An 11423-nucleotide genomic window follows, 5' to 3' on the forward strand; every position below is an offset into this window, starting at 1 on the left:
CAACGCAATGGCTTTGTTCGCATCTCCAACAGCTTCTGCTCATTGTAGAATTCACAAAAGATATTAAAAAAAAATTATAACCAGATCACTCAAGCAAGAAGCAGCAATAACCAAAACAGTACAAAAAAAATACTCAAATCAATCAATTGAGTAGAAACCCTTATCCGAATCAAGGAAACACAACACATCTCACAAACAAAACCCTAAAACTAAATCAAAATTGATTCCACTATGAACAGATCAAAGCAAGTAACAACAACAAAAACCCAAAACCCCAAAAAGCGTCAACGAGGCAAGAGGAAGACGAATCCTTCAATAAAGGTTCATCCTTTTATACGATGAGAAGGAAGAAAGAGTAGTAATATGTACCAGTGAAGCTATTGAGTTTGATGTAGGCTTGAGCACGATCGGCGAAGAAGGCGGCGCAATTGGGATCCAAGTCAATGGCTTTGGAGTATAAGTCAACAGCAACATCGAAGTCATCATCTAGAAAAGCTTCTGTAGCTTTATCAGCCAATTCCTTCGCCATTGAATCTGATCAGAGGATTTGAGAGAGATACGCACAAGACTAAAGAGAGAGAGAGAGAGAGAGAGAGAGAGTATAGAAGAAGAGATTCGTAGACCTTTTTGTTTTGTGTTTTGATCTTTTTTTTTTTGTTTTCTCTTTTGAGTTACAACGTTTTTGATATATACCACAATTAGGTCATACAGAAAAGAACAAAAATTAGAAAATTAGACTTTTTTTTAAATACAGATATTTTTTTAAAACAAAAGACAAAAGATAATAATACAGATTAAAAGAAGAAATAGTAAATTTAACTATAAAGGACTTACCATAATCTAAAAGGTAATAATACTTTTATAAGAAATAAAAACGGGGTTTGTGTCAAAATAATAATAATATATACACTATGTATATTTTAATAATTTATAAGAAAAAAAGATTAAAATATACTATTATAATCATTATTTCACAATCTGTATATATACTATCTCTAGTTGATAATAATTACTTTTCAGTTGGTGTAAACACAATAGATAGTCTTTAATAGTCTTTACGGAAGACAAGTTATATATAGTCGTTTTGTTTAAATAAATGATAAAAAAAGGTTATATAGTTTTTATTAACTTATTGAGCATTCTATATGATTAATGTAATGATTGACAAAAGAAAAGTGTGATCGATGATGTAATGATCTGAGGCATATATATTTACAAAACGTACAGATTAATAAAATTTGCAAATAGGGATATATACTATATATAAAAATTTCAGAAATATAGAAAAACTATTACTGAAAATAGTTTATATATTTATATATCTATATATATATATATATATTAATTGATAACAAATGGAAATGTTATATAGAGACACATGTAAAGTATTTGCTCAAATTTTTAAATTTTATATGTCTAATTATAAAATTTATATTAACATTTTTGCACCAGTTTTGGTAAAAAAGCCTTGGAGTTGGGATATATTTACATCTTATGCCATTGTGATTAAGATATTTAAAAAAAAAAATTATGAAATAAGCAAAAATCGGGTATGGAAATATATGTTTTCTTAAAATATCTGAACAAAATTAATTTCTATTTTCCTTTCTAATTACAAATTTTAAATCTATATATAAATAAGGTATGAAATTTTAAAATTGTAAGATAGATTACTAAATTGATAACCAATTGAAAATTCTTGATAATAAAGGTATGTAGTTAATTTAATTAGGGCACTTACACTCATAACTGTTAGCATATTCCATAATAATTTTCTAAATCCTACAAAACATATCCGAAATGATGATAACTTTAAGATATTTTTAATTTTCTAACCAAAATTTTCGGAAATCACTCATAAAAAATTATATCATTTTCGTAAACCATTATAAATACTTGTCATAAGCAAACCAGTTCTTCTAAACGCCAATGAAAAGGTGATTTATATGCTACTTATTATGTCTCCATTACTTTTCCTGTTACTATTACTTTTCTGTTTTCATATTTTATCCTCTCCAATATAGTTTTTTTTCTTTTCTATATTAGGTTGTTAGGATTTAGGATCCATGATTCTGTCAATAATTTAACCAGCAAATAAATTTTTATTATCATATGATATGTTGCCTATTTCTAGGGTACTTTTAAGAAAAGTTAGAAACCCTTAAAAACAAACAACTAATGTAGGTTTCAATGAGGTGTTTCAAATCAAGACGACTAAGAAAATGATCTAGGAATGACTCTGGAAATTTACATTTATTTTATTTTGGTTTTTTGCCTATTTTAGTTATGGTTTGAAAAAACTCAGTCCATATTGTATTTAGAACATGCTGCATTTTTAAACTGTAGGTGACTCATTCCCAAGATATTGAAAAGGAGTACAATTTGAAAAAAATTTACCATCCAAGTTACAATCATTTGTTCTATTATTTTTAATATGTATGTTTTAAGGATTGTCATATTCGTGATTAAAGTTATTGATTTACATTATACTTTGATATAACATCCTCATTTATTGTATTTTTATGTTTTTCTAATCATTATTCCACATACTTCATAGGTTTAAAGAACAAAAATTGTCTCATGGTACAACACGGGGTAAATCCTAGAATGCAAACCTATGATGATTTACATGTTGACAAATTTAAAAGATATACAATTCTAGATCGATAAAAAATTATTATGGACGGGGTCAAATGACGAGATAGATTTTGGTCAACTGATTAATATATCACTAATTCGTCGTTACAATACGGGTAATTCATCATTTCATTTGTTTGTTTTACTGATATTAGAATATTATATAAATAATATTAAATTGATTAAATTACGATTATGTAAATAAAAAAACTTTTGTGCGGTATACTATGTTCAAATCCTAAAATTAACAATCAAAATATAATTATATAAACTTAAACACTAAATATATATATATATATAACTTAATTTTTTTTTAAAATTAGTTAAAAAATCGTTCCGCGGTGTACCGCGGGTTAAAATCTAGTATAAGTAGTAATTTACTACTAATAATAATGACTAAATATGATGTTAACCACCCTAATCAAAATTAAAATTAAAATTTTTTAATTTATAATAATTTGTATCTTAAAATTAAAAGTTTTGTTGTTGTTTGAATATTTTTTTTTTCTTGTTTGACTATTTTAGTTTGGAAACAAAAGACGTAAGGAGTAATGAAGTTAGGAACTACAGTAATTAAATAATTAAAGTTACTACACAAAAACAAGGAACTATGAATAGTTAAAAGAATAATTAAAAGAAATGAAATTAACTAATTAAAATTTCCAAAAAAGAAAGGAAAAATACAACAAAATTGATGCTTTTTCATATATCATTTTTACATTTGAATCACACCCCAAAAAAAAATTACAGGAAAAATACAAAAAATAGGTGCTTTTAATATATTTATTTTACATTTGAAAGGTCTATAAAGCGAAACAAACCCATTTAGGCTCTTCTATTTTTTTATATATTAGGATTAAGTCCATGAACAAAACGAAACAAACAATGTAGGACCATTTAGAGTCGCCTTTCCTTTCAATTATTTCGTCGATATCGGAGCTGCAAACTTGGCGGGGTGACAATAGATTTATATTCTACAACATCGTCGGTTGGTTCGTACTCTATTAGCACAGACGCTACAATAATATCGTCGGAGGTTGATGATACAAGGTTCATAGTGGTAGAAGGATCATACTCAAATCTTATTCATATTATCAAATGTCTTTGATTTTTTTAAAATTATACTATAAAAATTTAGGTAAAACTCATAACAATTATTACTAATTTAACAAACAAGGCTCATCACGTGATCTCTGACCCGTTGGATATATATCTTGGAGCTGATAAATCAACGTCTCTCTCCCTTTTTTTTATTACTTTGGTTAATAATACATAGCTTTCGATCCTTAATATCGTTCTAGTAAAACTTCTATACATTAATACTCGATAGAAATAAATCTAATAAAATTTTAGTTTTGTTAGTCTTAAATTGGACTAATGTAAAATTAGCAAAATTTAATAATATAATAAGATAATAAGTTTTTGTAAAATTGCTATGCAAAATATAGTCTCAATGATACAATAAATTAATAATTATAGAAATTTATATATATATAAGTTGATATACTAATGTACGTTTTTTGTTTTTTTAATAAACTGACTTTTCTCCTAAAACTCATCTCTTTAAAAAGAAATTCTTATATATTTTAAACTATAACGTTGTTGTATACTATATAACATATCATAAAATAGCCCAAATTTTCTTTAATTTTCAGCTTTTTAAAACATATGCATAATTTTCATTTTGAAAGTCTTACAGATTGTTAAAATACAACAATTAATATCATTATAAATTTAAATTTATGTATATCATGTTTATAAGTGAATTTATCTAATGTATTTGTAATTTATCATTGATCATTTTTATAACTATTTAAATAACAATTTCAAAACTATAAATATATAACATCCAATTCATATTTTTCAAGAATTTGACCAATTAAAAATTATTAATTTATACTATAACATAATATATATTAATTTATAAAAATCGTGGTCCCAAAATTATTAGTTTATAGAGATTTTACTATAAGAGTAAGTAATGAAATCTTCGCACATTTCCATTAACATTTAGAGGCTTTCCATTTATATTAGTTAACGACAACAGAAAGTGCTTCTCCCTTTCTAAAATTAATATTTAAATAAGCACTCATAAATATATTAATTACTATTTAATGTTTTTTTTGGGGGTTTTCCAAAATCAAACTTTTGTTTCAGAGTTGAGTGAAGAAAGTATTGAAAAAAACAAACAAAAAAAAAATAATACCAATAAAATTACAAGTATTCCAAAAAAAAGAAAGGAAAGACACAAAAAATACTTTCTAGGATTCAAAAAAGAAAGGAAAGACACAAATTTGAATCACACCCAAATGCTAAAACAGAAAGGAAAATTACAAAAATAAATTGATGGTAATTCAACAAAGGATCATGATCTAAGTCTAGGATTCGCCAACTTGACTTTAGCGACGGCGTTTAGGAAGTTTGATATGACGGCAAAGAAATTGACCATGGCGTTCAGAGTCCGGTGTCGATTAAAGATAACCCAAAGATAAACGTGACAAGAGAGGCAACAACTAGAATGATGATAGAGAAGATGAGTAGTATAGACATTTCTGAAATAGAGTGAAAAGAAGAAGATGAAAGAATAGTGAAAAGTGAAAAGTGAAGATTGTCCAACTGTGACTCTGTTTTGTGCATAAAGTGAAGTGTATTAAGTGAAATTTTAGTCGTACACGGTACATCTAATATAGTTTCAAGCATCGCCGGACTATACATTGGTTGTTTCGGACGCGTGTTTTGTGATACTTGTACCACACACTCATGTCTGTTGGTGCCTTCTCTTTCGTGGATTTATTTTCATGCAAACGCTCTCTCTATTGTTAATGGCTACTATATTTAGGGTTCTTTTTATTTCATTTATATTCCCATGATTTTTTATTGGAAATTTCTAAGTTATATTTATAGAAATTTTATCTGATAATGCAATATACCAACTTCTTTAGTTTAGTAATTGTAAAAAAAAAATCTCAAAAAATACCATTAAAATATATTTTTTCTGAAATATATATACCACATCATTAAACTAAATTTTTAACATTACAAAAGTATATTTTAAACCATAAAGAATATCCTAAACCCTAATAACTAAACTCTAAATCCAATATAAACAATTAAAAATCATTTTTAGTGTTTGTAAAAACAAAAACAAACACTAAAACAAAACCAAAAGAGATTGCAACTAATTAAAGTCAAATCCAAATGACTATATATATATATATATATATATCAATAAATGTAATAATAATGATACAGATTTAAGTATAGCCACGTCGGTTATTATAACTAATTACTGTATTTTACTATATTTCCCGACCTAAAATCTCAAAAACTCATATATTGCCATGATCACTAATACGGCATCGACTCTTCGTTCTCTTCTTTCTTGTTCTTTCACTATGAGGACATCTCCAACCCCACTCTATTATATGTTAGATAAGATATGAATATATCCAAAATTTTTATTGTTGTATAGAGTATATTTAGTTGTTAGGATATTCATGTAAATTATGTATAATCAAGATATCAACAAAACGAACGGTTCGCCTTAGCCTTCTTTTCTCTCTGGCACAACCATTGAGGTCAGCTCCCCCGGCGGCGCTGAACCCGATCGGCGTCGCTGAGACTTGGTTTCTTCATCTCTGTGGCCTCCTTTTCCTCTGTAGTCTACTCGCTTCTAGTTTCAGCTTTCTCAAAGATATATTGAGATTCCAGATCTCATATCCACCACTGCATCAGCTTCAATCACTTATTCCGCCTCTGTATCTGGTTATTCACCTTGGTGAATCCTTTACATCGAGTTCTCACCGCTTTGGTATCGCTCGAGAGATCCATCAGTGCCCCTCTAGGCTTGGTCTCCGTCTGTCTCATCGCCCCTTTAAGCCGTCAAATCTAACATATTTCCGCTCCTCGGATCAAGATCCTCTCACCAAGTGCTTTGCTTGGCTGCAGCTGGACGGAAGCTCTGTTTTGACGCTGGCACCGGTGAACTGTTCGACGAAGAAACCTTCCTCCTTGGTGACCTCTGCTTCTCTCTCGGTAACCCTCTATCCCAGGTCTATCCCCCACTCTTATTTTCAAACCCTGGAAGATAGTTTACGATGGATAAACTATAAGTATAAGTCATCCCTGACCTGGAAACGCCTTAGACCCCATGGTTTTAATTTCATAGTTAGGCCATATCGATTAGTATCTTTGTACCCTGTTTGGTCAAGTCGAGTTATACGCGGTAGCATCTACCTAGATACCCCGGTTGTTGTTGAATCTTCTTTGTGTCAAGGCCAGTTAAATAGCTTGTTTTGGAAGTTTGCAATACTGCTCTTTGATAATGATGTTGATCTGCCAATCGGTTTATCTCTATTGCTGGCTCTCCCTGATTCTTTATCCTACATATTATCAATATCCCAACTGCTTCAGTGTCAACTTGTAACTAGGTCTAGTCTGAATTCCACTCTTCCCCTTTATAGTCAATTGTTGCTTAACTTAAGGATACCGTTAGTCCGAAGACTGCTAGTGAACCTTAACCATCATCTGTTGCTATATTGGCCCAATAGTCTATTAAGAACCCAACTAATAGAATCACTTAAGGATGACCTTCTAGAAGGAGATAGTTTGTTGAAGATTGGCACTATGATCTCATCTCTACGGAGAGGGGATTACCTTTGTTTCATCAACCTCTCCTTTTTCCCTCGCCTACAGATTATGATTTTCATTTGGCTTTTCATCTACTGTTTGAAGTCCCCTCAGTTAAGCATGAAGATTAGTGGCATTATGACCTCTGCTCAAAGAAGTAGTGGTTACCACAACCTCCTCAAGCTACCATCACCAAAGCACACGATCGCAACCACCATTGCAGTGGTAGATTTGCAGAGTAACACCACCTTTGCTCGCTCCCTTGGCAAAGCTCTTGTGAGAGTACCAACCTTGGTTGTCCCCTTGCCAATTAGTCTTTAATTCAAAAAAATGGCCACCCTCTCTTCCCTTGATCTGCTCATGGAAGATGCATCGATATGTCTTGATCTCACAGGTTCCAGAACGCTGTCAAGCCTTTGGTCCATAGCTCTCAAGCTCCTAATATTTGTTGCCACTATCTAGCCTTATTGCTTTGATGTTTTAATTTCTGGGAAACCCCCTCTTATGTTATCCTTTAAACTAGCCAATTTCTCTTGTATGTTACTCTTTCATTATTGAATGATAACATCTGTTTGCCCAAAAGAAAAAAAAGGATATTCATGTAAATTATATATAAACACATATCAATGAGACTAACTCCTCTAGGAGATTATTCACAATCTTAAATGGTATCAGAGTTGCGACCTAGCCTCTCAAATTTCTAGGTTTAGCAATCGCAATCCTATATTACATCATAGAGTCAAAACTCTATTATAAAACAATATTTGTTCCAACTATATTCTATATTTAACTCTAAAATAGAAAAATGATAGGAATGCTCTATATATAGAGCAACTCAATTCTCAGCTCTTTTTTTACGCTAATTTTATTTTAGAGTTGAAAATAGAGAAATACATTGGAGGAATACAATGCTCTATTTTAGTGAAAAGAATAGAAATATACATTGGAGTTGGTCTGGAGCTTTGTATCGCTTGATTCGAGGCGATGAAGTGCCAATCCGTGGCGTGCCTATGGTCTCAAGCGCCTCGATCTAATCGAGTCACCGCCACAGCCGCTCATACAATCCACCGACTCTCTATACCAATCGATCCGATTGGGTCAATCATCTGGTGGAGCCTTTCGTCGTCCTCCAAGTCCAATTAGGTAACTCGTCTCACTCATCCTTTTCTCAATCGTATAGCTTCTGTGATGATAATTGTTGCTTTTGGTCCCTCATCGCCTCACACCCGATTAACGATTCATATATCTAAAACTTGAACATAACACATGATGACACAAGAGAATTTGATCACCGAGTTCCCGGCCTCTAACTGGTACGTCTCGTGTGGGAACCGTCTCCCAAAACTTCCACTATATGAAGAGGTTACACACACCACTAACTTGTGATGTTCTTTTGGTTTACAGATTTTGGCACACAAGAGGATACAAGAACAAGAACACAACAAAGAAGGAGAAAACTTCTTGAAGAGGAACCCTATTTTCTTCTCTTTCTCTAGAACTCTCTTTGATGTCTTGTCTCTCACCTACCTCCACTTTCTTGATCGATGAACACACTTATATACATGTATGCATATGGACCAAATCATTTCCAGAATCTTCTTCTCCTTTCCTAATGCCAATTTTGTCTGGCCCATTAAGGCCCATTTATTTTGTGTTTGTCAAACCCAACAACAATCTCCACCTTTTGACAAAACACAAACTCCCTCGACGACATCGACCTCTGAAACCAACCTCTTCCTCTTCCTCTGTTTGCGAAACCAAACTTCACCGGATCGCCACCTCCTCCGGCGAACTCCGGCCATCTCTGCCTCCTTATCCGGCGAGCATCTCTTCTCCGACGGCAACCAGTTATTTTTTTTTTCCTTTCACTGAGCTCTCTCATTCTCGACATGGAGAGTTGATACTTCTTAATTACCCAAAAAAAGCCTGAATTTGGAGGTTAATTCTGGTCAGCACAACATGTTCTCCGGCGAAGCCAAGCTTCAGCCTCCACCTGTTTCACGGTAGCTCATAATCAGCGAATCAAGACATCATCTCCATATCTCAAATTCGGTTCGATGAACCATGAATCACCACCATTTTCACTGGCAATCTCTTTCAGTTGCGATCACCGGCGGAGCTCTCCTCTTTCCTCTTCGGTAATTTAATTTGTATAACCCGAGACATCAACTTTGTCTTTTATCCATGCCTCTTCTCCGAGCTGTTCCGTTTTCACTGGCGAGTCACGCCATTGCCATCACCGTCCAGCTCAGGTACCCTCTAATCCTCCCTTCCTCGTTGTGTTGTCAGCAACAATTAGAGATTAGATTCTTCTAATTTCCAGATATTTTGAAACTCAATTTCAAAACTCAAAATTATTTCAGGCCAAGTGTTTCATCTCTTCTCTGATGAAACTTTCCGGTGAGTCCAACCAGAAATTCCTCTGAAAATCTCAGGTACATCTTATCTCTCTCTTGTCTCTGCTTGTGACTCTTAGAGATTAGGATCTTCTTACAACTTCCAGAAATTTTGAAACTTAAATTTCCACTTCGAAACCAATTTCAGGTTCTTCGACAAGTTTCACAGCTTCTCTAACGAGCTCCACCATGCTTACTCATCTGATACTCAGGTAAGCAGTTTCTCTTGCCCGTAGCAGCTTCATCTCAATTTCTGGATTTTACCTGAGAAAACCTTAATCCTCCTTTTATGTTTTTGTTTCTCCATGGAAGTGACTCTACCTGAACAATTGCTTATGCCTGAACCATTTAATAGGCAGCTCTACCTGGAACAAATTACTCTCCATCATGGTTTCACAACCTTTTCCAGGTAAATTCTTGTGACAGCTCATCCAATGACTTATGATCTTCAAGCTTTTACAGAGACTAACCACCCCTTTTTTTTGTCACATTTGTCCTGCAAGATCATGTCACAAACACTAGGACTGCTTCTTTAACAAGCACTGCAGCTTTCACCTGTTAAGACACCCTGGTAACCCTTCTCAAGCCGGATCATTTTTTTCTTTACGTCTCTTTCAATTTTTAGAGACTCCATGAAACTCTGACTTCAGTTTCATGTCTACTCTCACAGCAGCTCCATTGTTGAACATCCTCAGTTCTTCTTTCTCCTTGATGACTTCAGGTAATCTCCTAACCATGAATCATCCTCCTCTCTCTAGCTGCTGGAGTGTTTCCCCTTTGAGCCACCAAAATCCTTACTTGGATTTCCTGAATTTTCATCACAGAAAGTCCACTTGGAATCAGTCTCCAACTCTCGACAACTGATTCTCGAGTCTCCACAAGTAACCAAACTCCTCTTATCATCGGTCACCCTTTCTTGGCTCATACTTTCAAATTCAAGAACTAACAATGAAGAACTAAATTGTTGTTCCTTGAATCTTAACCAACAGCTCCATCTGGAATCTAAGTCTCTTCACAGTAATTCCAGATGCCTATAGGTAACTCCCTTAACCCTCCTAATCTCCTTTTATCGACATTGTTTTATTTTTAATTTCCCAAAGCTGACTTGTTTCTCTGTTCTTCTTCCTGTCAGCGTATAATGTCGATTGGGGTTACCTGGAGCTGTATCTTCCTTCAGACGACATTAAGGAGATCATAGCAGGCTTGTTTCTCTTCCTCACACTTCTGCATTTTCCTTCCTTTGCAGCAACTCCGACGATCTGTTTCTTCCGTTTTTGCTGTTCCAATGACTCCAGGTAAACAATTGTACCTTGAATCATTTTCTTTTGTCTCTGGAATTTTTAAATTCTGTAAGACATCATGAAACATTAACTTGGTTTCTTCTTTCTTCAAAACAGCTCCACCTACAATCAGAGTCTACACCTTGTGACTTCTGATTACTCACATGTACCTTTTCCTTTCTCCATTCCCTTGGATTTCTTGGAACCGTGACTTGCTGTGGAACCTTGTTTTGATTTACTTCTCGTCAATGTGCCCTCATCTTAGATTCAACCCCTTAGTAAATCACTTGTCAGAAACCTGAATCATACTTGCCTCAGCCCTTGAAACAATCCATGATTTCAACACCTTTCTGTTTAAACTCTTATGACTTGGACTTCTCTTTGTGCCATTGTGAAGCCTAACAGAACCCGTCATCAAGCTACCATCTTGCTAGATAAACTTTCGACACAAACCCTGATCCAAACATCTTGTTTAAACTGA

At 33.2% G+C, this 11423-nt stretch overlaps 1 protein-coding gene across 1 annotated transcript in view; it reads right to left on the reverse strand.

Moving 5' to 3' along the window:
• Positions 1 to 640, reverse strand: part of LOC104738374 (protein SGT1 homolog B-like) — a gene marked incomplete in the record, with an annotated part of 3194 nt that extends 2554 nt beyond the window's left edge. The window contains 2 exon segments of the mRNA XM_019235020.1: positions 1 to 35; positions 370 to 640. Coding sequence (XP_019090565.1) covers positions 1 to 35; positions 370 to 529 — 195 coding nt within the window.

This window comes from Camelina sativa, chromosome 13 (assembly GCF_000633955.1).
Source record: "Camelina sativa cultivar DH55 chromosome 13, Cs, whole genome shotgun sequence".
Taxonomy (NCBI): domain Eukaryota; kingdom Viridiplantae; phylum Streptophyta; class Magnoliopsida; order Brassicales; family Brassicaceae; genus Camelina; species Camelina sativa.